Below are 13,870 nucleotides of genomic sequence, written 5' to 3' on the forward strand. Positions count from 1 at the left end.
CCAGTACTACAGGTAATGAGTGGAGGACAGAGGAGCCAGTACTACAGGTAATGAGTGGAGGACAGAGGAGCCAGCACTACAGGTAATGAGTGGAGGACAGAGGAGCCAGTACTACAGGTAATGAGTGGAGGACAGAGGAGCCAGCACTACAGGTAATAAGTGGAGGACAGAGGAGCCAGTACTACAGGTAATGAGTGGAGGACAGAGGAGCCAGTACTACAGGTAATGAGTGGAGGACAGAGGAGCCAGTACTACAGGTAATGAGTGGAGGACAGAGGAGCCAGTACTACAGGTAATGAGTGGAGGACAGAGGAGCCAGTACTACAGGTAATGAGTGGAGGACAGTGGAGCCTCTTAAAGAAGAAGTTACAGGTCTGTGAGAGACAGAAATCTTGATTGTTTGTAATTGACCAAATACTTATCCAAATCAGACAATGTGATTTTCAGGGTTTATTTTCTCATTTTGTCTCTTATAGTTGAGGTCGACCTATGAGGTCAATTACAGGCCGCTCTCATCTTTTTAAGTGGGAGAACTTGCACAATTGGGGGCTGACTAAATACTTTTTCCCCACTGTATATACAATCTTCCAGGAGCTCCAGTCCCTATCATAAGCGTTCAGGAGCCGCCGTTTACCAGACGCCATATTGCCGGGTCGCGGTGTCATGTCACCTGTTCATCGCGGTGTCTCGTTCCATTTTTACAGGATGTGGCTGAGCCGTCCAATCATGCGGCCAAATCCTCTCCCTCCAAAAGTTCTGGTAAAACCGATGTAGAGAAGAGGGCTCGGAAGGTAAGTGTTCTGGCAGCTCCGGATCCCGCGCTCCTGTGCTCCCACCACATTGTCTCTCTGAGTTATAGGATCCACCACATTGTCTCTCTGAGTTATAGGATCCACCACATTGTCTCTCTGAGTTATAGGATCCACCACATTGTCTCTCTGAGTTATAGGATCCACCACATTGTCTCTCTGAGTTATAGGATCCACCACATTTTTTGTCTCGTGTGATAAAATGATTCCACTTTCTGAAAAGTCTCATACTTGGCTCATTAAAATAGTTGTCCATGTGTAGAATAATGGGTCTATGTCCTTCCCCAGACTCCACATCACTCCTGTGCCCGGGATGTGTCTGTATTGCAACTCTTTAATGGGACGGAGGTGTAATACCAGACACAGCCCATGGGCGCGGGTGGCACTGTCCCCACACAACCCTTCATGTAGCTTCACCAATGAGATAAGGGTCAGTCGGGTCCAGTGCTGGATTGACCCTCATCGGTGACCTGCAACAAGTTGGCCATTTAGGGCAAAAGTGACATGAAAGCAAATGTCTTTACTACTAGCAACCAACGCACGACTGCAGCCGATGAGTGGCCACATGCCGTACTCACTGGCCACACGCCGTACTCACTGGCCACACGCCGTACTCACTGGCCACACGCCGTACTCACTGGCCACATGCCGTACTCACTGGCCACATGCCGTACTCACTGGCCACACGCCGTACTCACTGGCCACACGCCGTACTCACTGGTCACATGGCTCCGCTGTTAGTAAACTTAGTGGGGTTCTGGTTTAGGGGTCTTGATGCAGCTTTGAGGGGGGACTGGTTTAGGGATCTTGATGCTGCTTTGGGGGGGGGGACTGGTTTAGGGATCTTGATGCAGCTTTGGAGGAACTGGTTTAGGGATCTTGATGCAGCTTTGGGGGGGACTGGTTTAGGGATCTTGATGCTGCTTTGGGGGGGGGACTGGTTTAGGGATCTTGATGCTGCTTTGGGGGGGGGGGACTGGTTTAGGGATCTTGATGCAGCTTTGGAGGAACTGGTTTAGGGATCTTGATGCAGCTTTGGGGGGGACTGGTTTAGGGATCTTGATGCTGCTTTGGGGGGGGGACTGGTTTAGGGATCTTGATGCTGCTTTGGGGGGGGACTGGTTTGGGGATCTTGATGCAGCTTTGGGGGGGGGACTGGTTTAGGGATCTTGATGCTGCCTTGGAGGGACTGGTTTAGGGATCTTGATGCTGCTTTGGGGGGGGACTGGTTTAGGGATCTTGATGCTGCCTTGGAGGGACTGGTTTAGGGATCTTGATGCTGCTTTGGGGGGGACTGGTTTAGGGATCTTGATGCTGCTTTGGGGGGGGGACTGGTTTAGGGATCTTGATGCAGCTTTGGGGGGGACTGGTTTAGGGATCTTGATGAAGCTTTAGGGGGTTCTGGTTTGGGGATCTTGATGCAGCTTTAGGAGGTACTGGTTTGGAGATCTTGATGCAGCTTTGGGGTGGGACTGGTTTAGAGATCTTGATGAAGCTTTAGGGGGTTCTGGTTTGGAGATCTTGATGTAGATTTGGGGGGTGGGGGTGGGGGGACTGGTTTAGAGATCTTGATGCAGCTTTAGGGGGTTCTGGTTTCGGGATCTTGATGAAGCTTTAGGGGGTTCTGGTTTGGAGATCTTGATGTAGATTTGGGGAGACTGGTTTAGGGATCTTGATGTTGCTTTGGGAGGCGACTGGTTTGGAGATCTTGATGCAGCTTTAGGGAGGGACTGGTTTGGAGATCTTGATGCAGCTTTGGGGTGGGACTGGTTTGGAGATCTTGATGCAGTTTTGGGGTGGGACTGGTTTGGAGATCTTGATGCTGCTTTGGGGTGGGACTGGTTTAGAGATCTTGATGAAGCTTTAGGGGGTTCTGGTTTGGAGATCTTGATGCAGCTTTAGGGGGGGACTGGTTTGGAGATCTTGATACAGCTTTAGGGGGGACTGGTTTGGGGATCTTGATGCAGCTTTAGGGGGGGGACTGGTTTAGGGATCTTGATGTTGCTTTGGGAGGCGACTGGTTTAGGGATCTTGATGTTGCTTTGGGGGGGACTGGTTTAGGGATCTTGATGCTGCTTTGGGGGGGACTGGTTTGGGGATCTTGATGCAGCTTTGGAGGGACTGGTTTAGGGATCTTGATGCAGCTTTGGGGGGGGACTGGTTTAGGGATCTTGATGCAGCTTTGGGGGAGGCGACTGGTTTAGGGATCTTGATGCTGCTTTGTGGGGGGACTGGTTTAGGGATCTTGATGCTGCTTTGGGGGGGGGGACTGGTTTAGGGATCTTGATGCTGCTTTGGAGGGACTGGTTTAGGGATCTTGATGCAGCTTTGGGGGGGACTGGTTTAGGGATCTTGATGCTGCTTTGGGGGGGGGGACTGGTTTAGGGATCTTGATGCTGCTTTGGAGGAACTGGTTTAGGGATCTTAGAATCATAGAATCATAGAATCATAGAATGGTAGAGTTGGAAGGGACCTCCTGGGTCCTAGTGTCCAACCCCCTGCTTAAAGCAGGATTCACTAGATCATCTCAGACAGATGTCTGTCCAGCCTCTGTTTGAAGACGTCCATTGAAGGGGAACTCACCACCTCTCGTGGCAGCCTGTTCCACTCATTAATCACCCTAACTGTCAAAAAGTTTTTTCTAATATCTAATCTGTGTCTCCTCCCATCTAGTTTCATCCCATTGCTTCTAGTCTTTCCTTGTGCAAATGAGAATAAAGATGATCCTTCTACAATGTGACAGCCCTTGACATATTTGTAGACAGCTATTAAGTCTCCTCTCAGTCTTCTTTTTTGCAAGCTAAACATTCCCAAATCCTGCAACCGTTCCTCATAGGACATGGTTTGCAGACCAGTCACCATTCTGGTCGCTCTTCTCTGAACTTGCTCCAGTTTGTCTATGTCTTTTTTAAAATGTGGCGCTCAAAACTGTACACAGTATCCAGATGAGGTCTGACCAAAGAGGAGTAAAGACCGATAATGACTTCACGTGATCTAGACTGTATGCTTCTGTTAATACATCCCAGAATTGTATTTGCCTTTTTGCTGCAGCATCACACTGTTGACTCATGTTCAGTCTATGATCTATTAGTATACCTAAGTCTTTTTCACATGTACTGTTGCTTAGCTCTATTCCTCCCATTCTGTATATGCTTTTTTCATTTTTATTGCCCAGATGTAGTACTTTGCATTTTTCCCTGTTAAAAACCATTCTGTTGGTTGCTGCCCACTGCTCCAGTTTATTTAGGTCTTTTTGAATCCTCTCTCTCTCTTCTCTAGTATTAGCTATCCCTCCTAGCTTTGTGTCATCAGCAAATTTAATCAGTTTACCCTCAATTCCTTCATCTAAATCATTGATAAAGATGTTGAACAATACAGGTCCCAGGACGGAGCCCCGTGGTACCCCACTTGAGACATTCATCCAGCTGGATGTGAAGCCATTTACAACCACCCTTTGAGTCCGATCACTAAGCCAGTTATGAATCCACCTAACAGTTGCCTGGTCCATTGCATACTTGGTCATTTTTTCAATAAGGATGGTGTGAGATACTTTGTCAAATGCTTTGCTGAAGTCAAGATATACTATATCTACAGCATTTCCCTGTTCCACCCAGTCAGTGATTCTGTCATAGAAGGAAATTAAGTTAGTCTGACATGACTTGTTAGTTACAAACCCATGCTGACTCTGGTTAATCACTTCATTCTTATCCAGGTACTTACATACATGTTGTTTAATAATTTGTTCAAAGATCTTTCCTGGTATAGAAGTCAGACTCACCGGCCTATAGTTCCCTGGGTCCACCTTCTTCCCCTTTTTGAAGATAGGAACAACATTTGCTCTTCTCCAGTCTTCTGGGACTTCTCCTGTTCTCCAAGAATTTTCAAAGATTATGGAGAGTGGTTCTAAAATTTCTTCTACGATCTCCTTCAGTACTCTGGGGTGTAATTCATCTGGACCTGGAGACTTGAACTCATTTATGTTAGCTAAATATTCCCTCACAATCTTTCTGTTTACAGATAACTTGGATTCCTCTATTCCTTTAAAAGGACAGTGAAGATCAGTTGATGTTACATTTTCTTTCTGAGAGAAAACAGATGCAAAATAGGAATTAAAAAGTTCGGCCTTCTCAACATCCTCTCTTACCATTTCTCCATTTTCATCCTGTAAAAATCTTGATGCAGCTTTGGGGGGGACTGGTTTAGGGATCTTGATGCTGCTTTGGGGGGGGGGGACTGGTTTAGGGATCTTGATGCAGCTTTGGGGGGGGGGGACTGGTTTAGGGATCTTGATGCTGCTTTGGGGGGGGGACTGGTTTGGGGATCTTGATGCAGCTTTGGAGGGACTGGTTTAGGGATCTTGATGCTGCTTTGGGGGGGGACTGGTTTAGGGATCTTGATGCTGCTTTGGGGGGGGACTGGTTTAGGGATCTTGATGCAGCTTTGGGGGGGGGGACTGGTTTAGGGATCTTGATGCTGCTTTGGGGGGGGACTGGTTTAGGGATCTTGATGCTGCTTTGGGGGGGGACTGGTTTAGGGATCTTGATGCAGCTTTGGGGGGGGGACTGGTTTAGGGATCTTGATGCAGCTTTGGGGGGGGACTGGTTTGGGGATCTTGATGCAGCTTTGGAGGGACTGGTTTAGGGATCTTGATGCAGCTTTGGGGGGGGGACTGGTTTAGGGATCTTGATGCTGCTTTGGGGGGGGGACTGGTTTAGGGATCTTGATGCTGCTTTGGAGGAACTGGTTTAGGGATCTTGATGCAGCTTTGGGGGGGACTGGTTTAGGGATCTTGATGCTGCTTTGGGGGGGGGACTGGTTTAGGGATCTTGATGCTGCTTTGGGGGGGGACTGGTTTAGGGATCTTGATGCAGCTTTGGGGGGGGGACTGGTTTAGGGATCTTGATGCAGCTTTGGGGGGGGACTGGTTTAGGGATCTTGATGCTGCTTTGGGGGGGGACTGGTTTAGGGATCTTGATGCAGCTTTGGGGGGGGGACTGGTTTAGGGATCTTGATGCTGCTTTGTGGGGGGGGACTGGTTTAGGGATCTTGATGCTGCCTTGGAGGGACTGGTTTAGGGATCTTGATGCAGCTTTGGGGGGGACTGGTTTAGGGATCTTGATGCTGCTTTGGGGGGGGGACTGGTTTAGGGATCTTGATGCAGCTTTGGGGGGGACTGGTTTAGGGATCTTGATACAGCTTTGGGGGGGACTGGTTTAGGGATCTAGATGCTGCTTTGGGGAGGGGGACTGGTTTAGGGATCTTGATGCTGCTTTGGGTGGGACTGGTTTGGGATCTTGATGCAGCTTTGGGGGGACTGGTTTAGGGATTTTGATGCATCTTTAGGGGGGGACTGGTTTGGAGATCTTGATGCAGCTTTAGGGGGGAACTGGTTTGTAGATCTTGATACAGCTTTAGGGGGGACTGGTTTGGGGATCTTGATGCAGCTTTGGGGTGCGACTGGTTTAGAGATCTTGATGAAGCTTTAGGGGGGGACTGGTTTGGGGATCTTGATGCAGCTTTGGGGTGGGACTGGTTTGGGGATCTTGATGAAGCTTTAGGGGGGGACTGGTTTGGGGATCTTGATGCAGCTTTAGGGGGTTCTGGTTTGGAGATCTTGATGAAGCTTTGGGGTGGGACTGGTTTAGAGATCTTGATGAAGCTTTAGGGGGGGACTGGTTTGGGGATCTTGATGCAGCTTTGGGGGGGGGGACGACTGGTTTAGGGATTTTGATGCATCTTTAGGGGGGGACTGGTTTGGAGATCTTGATGCAGCTTTAGGGGGGGACTGGTTTGGAGATCTTGATACAGCTTTAGGGGGGACTGGTTTGGGGATCTTGATGCAGCTTTGGGGTGGGACTGGTTTAGAGATCTTGATGAAGCTTTAGGGGGGGACTGGTTTGGGGATCTTGATGCCGCTTTAGGAGGTACTGGTTTGGAGATCTTGATGTAGATTTGGGGGGGGGTGGGGGGTTCTGGTTTAGGGATCTTGATGCAGCTTTAGGGGGTTCTGGTTTGGGGATCTTGATGCAGCTTTAGGATGTACTGGTTTGGAGATCTTGATGCAGCTTTGGGGAGGGACTGGTTTAGAGATCTTGATGAAGCTTTAGGGGGTTCTGGTTTGGAGATCTTGATGCAGCTTTAGGGGGTTCTGGTTTGGAGATCTTGATGCAGCTTTGGGGAGGGACTGGTTTGGGGATCTTGATGATGCTTTAGGTGGTTCTGGTTTGGGGATATTGATGCAGCTTTAGGAGGTACTGGTTTGGAGATCTTGATGCAGCTTTGGGGTGGGACTGGTTTAGAGATCTTGATGAAGCTTTAGGGGGTTCTGGTTTGGAGATCTTGATGTAGATTTGGGGGGTGGGGGTGGGGGGACTGGTTTAGAGATCTTGATGCAGCTTTAGGGGGTTCTGGTTTGGGGATCTTGATGAAGCTTTAGGGGGTTCTGGTTTGGAGATCTTGATGTAGATTTGGGGGGTGGGGGTGGGGGGACTGGTTTAGAGATCTTGATGCAGCTTTAGGAGGTACTGGTTTGGAGATCTTGATGCAGCTTTAGGGAGGGACTGGTTTGGAGATCTTGATGCAGCTTTGGGGTGGGACTGGTTTGGAGATCTTGATGCAGCTTTGGGGAGGGACTGGTTTAGAGATCTTGATGAAGCTTTAGGGTGGGACTGGTTTGGAGATCTTGATGCAGCTTTGGGGAGGGACTGGTTTGGAGATCTTGATGCAGCTTTGGGGTGGGACTGGTTTAGAGATCTTGATGCAGCTTTAGGGAGGGACTGGTTTGGAGATCTTGATGTTGCTTTGGGGTGGGACTGGTTTGGAGATCTTGATGCAGCTTTGGGGTGGGACTGGTTTGGAGATCTTGATGCAGCTTTGGGGTGGGACTGGTTTGGAGATCTTGATGAAGCTTTAGGGGGTTCTGGTTTGGGGATCTTGATGCAGCTTTGGGGTGGGACTGGTTTAGAGATCTTGATGCAGCTTTAGGGGGGGACTGGTTTAGAGATCTTGATGAAGCTTTAGGGGGTTCTGGTTTGGAGATCTTGATGCAGCTTTGGGGTGGGACTGGTTTGGAGATCTTGATGCAGCTTTGGGGTGGGACTGGTTTGGAGATCTTGATGAAGCTTTAGGGGGTTCTGGTTTGGGGATCTTGATGAAGCTTTAGGGGGTTCTGGTTTGGGGATCTTGATGAAGCTTTAGGGGGTTCTGGTTTAGAGATCTTGATGCAGCTTTAGGGGGTTCTGGTTTGGGGATCTTGATGAAGCTTTAGGGGGTTCTGGTTTGGGGATCTTGATGAAGCTTTAGGGGGTTCTGGTTTGGAGATCTTGATGTAGATTTGGGGGGTGGGGGTGGGGGGACTAGTTTAGAGACTGTTCAGCAATCACGCCGTTGGTGGTTTGTTCATGTTTTACAGCATAAAATAGTGAAATTTTGTTGCACATCATTTATACACAAAAATGTGCAACTTTCCACGGTTTGCCCGGTCCGTCTTTCAAACGTTTAGAGTAAGTTACTTCTGCGTATAGTTGTGGTTCCATTCTCAGGACCGGTCCGGCTGCTGTGTCGGTTCTCTGTGGCCGCCGGACCAGAGCTCAGCAAACCTCCTCCCTGCTGGCGTCCTCAGAGCTTCTCCTGACAGATGGAGACATCAGGTGTTACATCAATCATAATGACGTCGGAGGGTCCCACTAACCAGAAGAAGTGCTGGTGATGCCGGTGCGGAGCAGGAGGTTTGTGTCGCCTGGTGGCTGCGACTGCCCCATATATCAGTGTCTGACGTGTCCGGGGCATTTGTCATCCCAGAGCCCCGTCTGCTGTTTCGGGGTGCTTGCTCCTCATCAGTGCACAGCAGGCTTTGGCTGTCTAAGCTTTGGGGGCACTGTCTGTCATGTGGATAGAGCCTGATTAGCAATGCTCTATAGGAAGGAGACACAATCTCACTAGCGCCACCTACAGGCCGCCCGGTGTTTGTATTTTTCTTGTGTAATAGTTTATAATTTCTTCTTCTCAGATAAAGTCCCATGAAAGTCCCTCATCACAACGTGACGTGGTGCCGACGTCTCCAGCGCAGGCGGCAGGTAACAGATAACCGCACTGTCTACTTCTGAAATCTTCTTCAACCATCAGACCCTTCTATTTCTATCTCCAGAAAGGCCGGTACTATCCTACGCCCGCAAACCAGAGTCTGTCTCTGTGAAGACCCAGCTCATCAATAGGCTCCCAACCTCCTTTGTTGGTGAGTTGTCTGCCCGTGTGTGCGCGCCAGGTATCTGCCAGGTCTCGTACGGCCTCAATGTGGGGCACAATGTGCAGAAATGCCCAAATTATTGTCCTCCAGGCGACTTCTCCTCCACTGACCATGCCTGTCCCCGTCATGCTGCTGCCACGACCCGAGAACCCGCTGGTGGAAATCGTCTTCCTCTCATTATCACGGTCATCCAGAGGGCCAGCTCCAAAGACCCCTCCGCCATCAGACAGCACCCCCCACCATTCCACGCTACGCTCGATTATAGTGTCCGAAGCCACGTCTCCGATCACGTCCTGAAACGAGGTGGGCACGATGTCGTCAGGAGGTTAATTATATGCTGGCTTCGTACATCCACACGACCAGGGCACGAATCCTCATTCTGGTGCAGTGGGCTGAGACATATAGGTCGCTCCATACTGCCCCCGTGACCACTGATGGGATGGCAGAGGTACAGCCATACACCAGTATCTGTGTACACCTGGTGACTGCATTATGTGTGAAGAGTCGCGTCGATCCCAGAGCTGCTGCACTTATGGAAAAATAGACAGCGCCTCCCATCCCACATTTTTCAGCGAGTTTATGAAGTGATCCGGCTCATTTTTCACCAGTTGTGGTGAGGCCGCCGCTCCATCTGGTCACCGGGATGTAGTGAAATCCTGGAAATACCGTGATCCAGACGTAAGGGAGCAGGATCGCTGACAAAACGTCCATCCACTGCACCTAGGAACTGATCCACTCTGTGCGGCGGTCGGGCAGGAACCCACCGTCTGCGGCGCGCGGTCCCGGCCTTGATTCGCATCGAGGTGCAGGATTATTACATGTGACCACAAGTCGCCCCGTAGCCCCGGCCTGAACCAAAGAGCATTTTAGGAAGCCGTCAGCCCTCTAATTTACATCCGTCTTCTCTCGTGTAGAAAAGTCCTTCACATCTCGGCCTCTCGTCCCGGCTGTGGGAACAAAACCCTACAGGTAAGACGCCTCGGAGAGGAAAGGATGATAACAGGTAGTCAGATGTTATCAGTGAATCCCCGGCGGGCTGCGGCCGGGTCGGCATTGGGACATCGTCAGGCGGCTCACGTCCGCTCGCTGAATGTGTTTTCTTCTTACATTTTTAGCTTTGCATCTAATCTGGAGAGACAGAGACACGTAGAGGCCTCCACAGTGGATCTGCAGCTGAGTCTCAGCCCCACCGTGCGGGGGAACAGCCGCGTTCGTCAGGAGTCGCTGATCGCGCTGGTGACTTCCGGTAAATGTCCGCTCTCTACACGCGCAGCCGTCATTCTGACACCCATTCCTGGTTTTTATTTCCCTTTCCAAATCTGGACAGAGGGTCGCGATCGTTGTATCACTTCATTATTTTACAAGTCCGGACCCCCCATCGCTTCTGCTCCGTTGGTCTTATCTGACTACTGAAGCCGCAGGTGAATGATGATGGGACATTATCAACCAAATGTGATGTCAGCCGTCCATCAGTCACCTGACCCTGCAGACCTGCCAGTGTGAACAGAGCCAAAGAGCTGATTCCTACAGCCATGGCGTCTGTGAGGCCACAGCTGTAGGAATCCCACCATTTATGTGTCTTGTGAGAAAAAGCCTCGGAGGCACCTGGTGGAGGAGTGCGGGCCAGCACCCAGAAAGGCCGTGTGCAGGGATGGCTCCCAATCACCCCCATGGGACCTAACGTCACCTTTCTCCATTGTTGCAGACTATTTGAATAACCTTCTGTCAAAACCAAAGAAGGAAATGTCGGACTCCGTCGGGTCATTGCCAAAAGTACGGAAGTCGGAGTCCTTCACCTCCTTCACCACAACGGCCTCAGAGGACTCCACAGTCTACAAGGTAAAAGGAGCCGGGAATTATTCTCTGCCCGTCCCTGAATATAACCCTGATGGCTACGTGAGCGGTGGAGCCGCCGTCACCGATCACCCGACAGCGCAGGAAAGAAGGGAACGGAACAATATCCCCAAATGTTTCTCTTCTGCCACGTTCTGTTCTGGGGTCCTGCTATAAACGACCCCTGGACAGATTTACATTAGACTCCTTCTATCTGTGCTTTGTGGATCAATGCTTCACTATTGTAAGATCTCTGTTGGCTGTCAGTGAAGGAGAAATGCAGCACAGATTTCCCTTCTACTTTGACTCCTGCTACAAAGGCCTCGATCCATCAAGGCCGACGTTGTTTTCGTGGGTCTTGATGAGGGGGCACAGGAGTCAGACGCACCGGATTAAGGGGTGCAGTCTCCTAATGACTCAGGCGCGTACTCCTCGCCAGAAACCTTACTCCAGTTGGGGATGCAAAATAGTTTGAGATTTTTTTTTACACCAGAATTCTGGCATAAATCCTTTAATGAAATCAGAACCATAGTTTATTAACCCCTTCACAACCTTTGACGTATATTTTATGTCAAAAGGTCGTGTCCCCGCCTTTGATGCGGGTTCCGACGCTGAGCCCGCACCTTTCCCCGGAACTTGATGGCTGATTTAATCGTGGACCATGGCCGGCGTTCACAGGAGATGGTGATTTTTCACTAGAGGGCTGAAGCCCTGCTATATGTAGCCCAGACGAGCGGATGAGCACAGCTTCAAGTCTCCTGAGGAAACTATTGAAGTCAGTGAAAAGTGTGAAAAATAAGTTTTTAAAAGCCAGAAAAAAAAAAAAAGTTCACATCACCCCCCTTTTTGCCCACTGAAAAAAAAAAAAAAAAAAAGCAAAACGTGGTATCGCTGCGTTCAGAAATATCCGATCTATAATAATATAAAATGAATCCTCCTATCGGTAAATGGCGTAATGAAAAAAAAATGAAACCACCGAAACATTGCAATAAAACGCAATAAAAAAAAAATAAAATAAATAAAATCTACCTAATCCAAATTGGTATCAAAAACATCAGCTCGACACAAAAAATAAGCCCTCCGCTCACCCCCGAGCCCGAAAAATGGAGACGTTACGGGTCTTGGAAAATGGAGATATGAGCAAAATTTTTTTCTTACATCACTTAAAAAAATAAAAACTATACATGTTTTTTTATCTCCGTACTCGTACTGACCTGGAGAATCATAACGACAGGTCAGTTTTACCATATAGTGAACATGGTAAAAAAAAAAAAAAAAAAAAAAAAACTTTTATGCAATTTCACCGCACTTTGATTTTTTTTTTTTCTTCCCGGTTTCCAGTGCACTATGTGGTAATATCAATGTGGCGCCATTCGAAAGTACAACTCGTCCCACAAAAAACAAGCTCTCACGCGGCCATATTGACGGAAAAATAAATTATGGCTCTGGGAAGAAGGGGAGGAAAATCCCGTGTCATGAAGGAGTTAATAATATACATTGAAGGTTTCTATTCAATGACAGCAAGCAGGTATCTTGCAAATGGTGAGGAATACAAATGTCAAGGGTGCAAAGTTTAACCCCTCTGTACACAAAACAAAAAAAAGGCATTAAAAAGTGGCAAAATGGTGTCGTGTGCTGCAGTTTGTGACGGTATTTTTGCACCAGCCCTGATCCTTTTACAATAAGTTCAGAGGACTCAGCACAAGGCGTCGGGGCTCCTGCAACCCCAAAAAATGTACTATAATGTGCACCAAAAAACTGCTGGACGGTGCGCCGGCTCATGGCGTGTCCGAAAGAGCAGCCATGTTTTTCTAAGTCTGGACAGTCCTATACCGTAACAGTGAATAGATAGAAATGCCAGAAGTGATGTCCCTGCTCCGTCAGAGGGGGCCGGAGGCCTTTTATCAGGGTTATTTTTTTGTTTCCGCAGCCATCGGGGTGACACAAGCGGCATCGGTAACTCATCCTCCTGATGTAGAAAGCAAATCTCAGCGTCAGTAAGAACGGACTGATCCTGTGCAGAATAAAGCACAGGAGCCGCGGCCTCCGCTATAGATCACGGCACGGACCCGTCCTGCCCTGGATACAGATCGCCCTTCCATAAATGCATCTGATCTCCTCGCTGACTTCTCTTTTCTCAGACTGGCGTCGTGGCTCAGGCAGTCGGCGTTTCGGTTAGTATCTATTCACCAGTCGTGTGCCGCAGCGCTGTCAGCTGGATGGCAAAACTGCAAGCGTCCTCCCATTCATGGCTCCGGGACTCGTTCAGGTGAAACGCATTGACCCAATGCGTTATAGGCTGCAGTCTCACGTGGCCGGCGCAGCGTGGCTTCATGATGCATCATTGGATTCATTGCAAAATCACACAGCTATTAAACTGCAAATCATGGTGACACTGAGGAAGAGCGCAGCAAACCCGTGGGACCCTGGTCTATAAAGGGGTTATATGGCGCCGCTCACCCCTGCATTGGGATAGAGCAATGCTGACAATGTTACGACCCCACACAGCTGTCAAGACAAGTGCATAATACCGCACTATCATGCACTCGTCTCGTGAGGTCATCAGCACCGCTCAGTGACCAGTCCCAGGCGGGGAGAAGCCGGCCAGTGCCACAGCGGACCGTTCAGGTCACGGGGCAGCTGTACTCACCGGCCCCAAGCGGGATAAGGAGAAACTGGGTACTGCCACACCGGACCGTACAGATCACTGGGCAGCTGTACTCACCGGCCCCAGGCGGGATAAGGAGAAACTGGGTACTGCCACACCGGACCGTTCAGGTCACTGGGCAGCTGTACTCACCGGCCCCAAGCGGGATAGGGAGCAGCCGGCCATTGCTGCACCGGACCGTTCAGGTCACTGGGCAGCTGTACTCACTGGCCCCAGGCGGGATAGGGAGAAACTGGGTACTGCCACACCGGACCGTTCAGGTCACTGGGCAGCTGTACTCACCATCCCCAGGCAGGATAGGGAGAAGCCGGGCAG

The 13,870-nt window shown here is 49.7% G+C and overlaps 1 protein-coding gene across 3 annotated transcripts in view; it reads left to right on the plus strand.

Annotated features, from left to right (window-relative positions):
- AGBL2 (AGBL carboxypeptidase 2) overlaps nucleotides 1-13,007 on the plus strand; it is a 48,903-nt gene extending 35,896 nt beyond the window's left edge. Inside the window, exons 15-22 of one of the 3 annotated variants that reach the window (XM_073658977.1) lie at nucleotides 705-791; nucleotides 8,818-8,884; nucleotides 8,956-9,042; nucleotides 9,145-9,357; nucleotides 9,969-10,023; nucleotides 10,170-10,300; nucleotides 10,760-10,893; nucleotides 12,229-12,525. In XM_073658977.1, the coding sequence (XP_073515078.1) occupies nucleotides 705-791; nucleotides 8,818-8,884; nucleotides 8,956-9,042; nucleotides 9,145-9,357; nucleotides 9,969-10,023; nucleotides 10,170-10,300; nucleotides 10,760-10,893; nucleotides 12,229-12,243 (789 nt within the window). In that variant the 3' untranslated portion in view covers nucleotides 12,244-12,525. Of the gene's footprint in view, nucleotides 1-704; nucleotides 792-8,817; nucleotides 8,885-8,955; nucleotides 9,043-9,144; nucleotides 9,358-9,968; nucleotides 10,024-10,169; nucleotides 10,301-10,759; nucleotides 12,631-12,817 lie in introns of those variants that run through there. The other 2 variants (XM_073658978.1, XM_073658976.1) reach the window with 2 other exon arrangements.
- The last annotated feature ends 863 nt before the right edge of the window (nucleotides 13,008-13,870 follow it).

The sequence above is a fragment of the Phyllobates terribilis genome, unplaced genomic scaffold, assembly GCF_046119375.1.
Source record: "Phyllobates terribilis strain yellow unplaced genomic scaffold, ASM4611937v1 Scaffold_13__5_contigs__length_258822181, whole genome shotgun sequence".
Lineage (NCBI taxonomy): Eukaryota > Metazoa > Chordata > Amphibia > Anura > Dendrobatidae > Phyllobates > Phyllobates terribilis.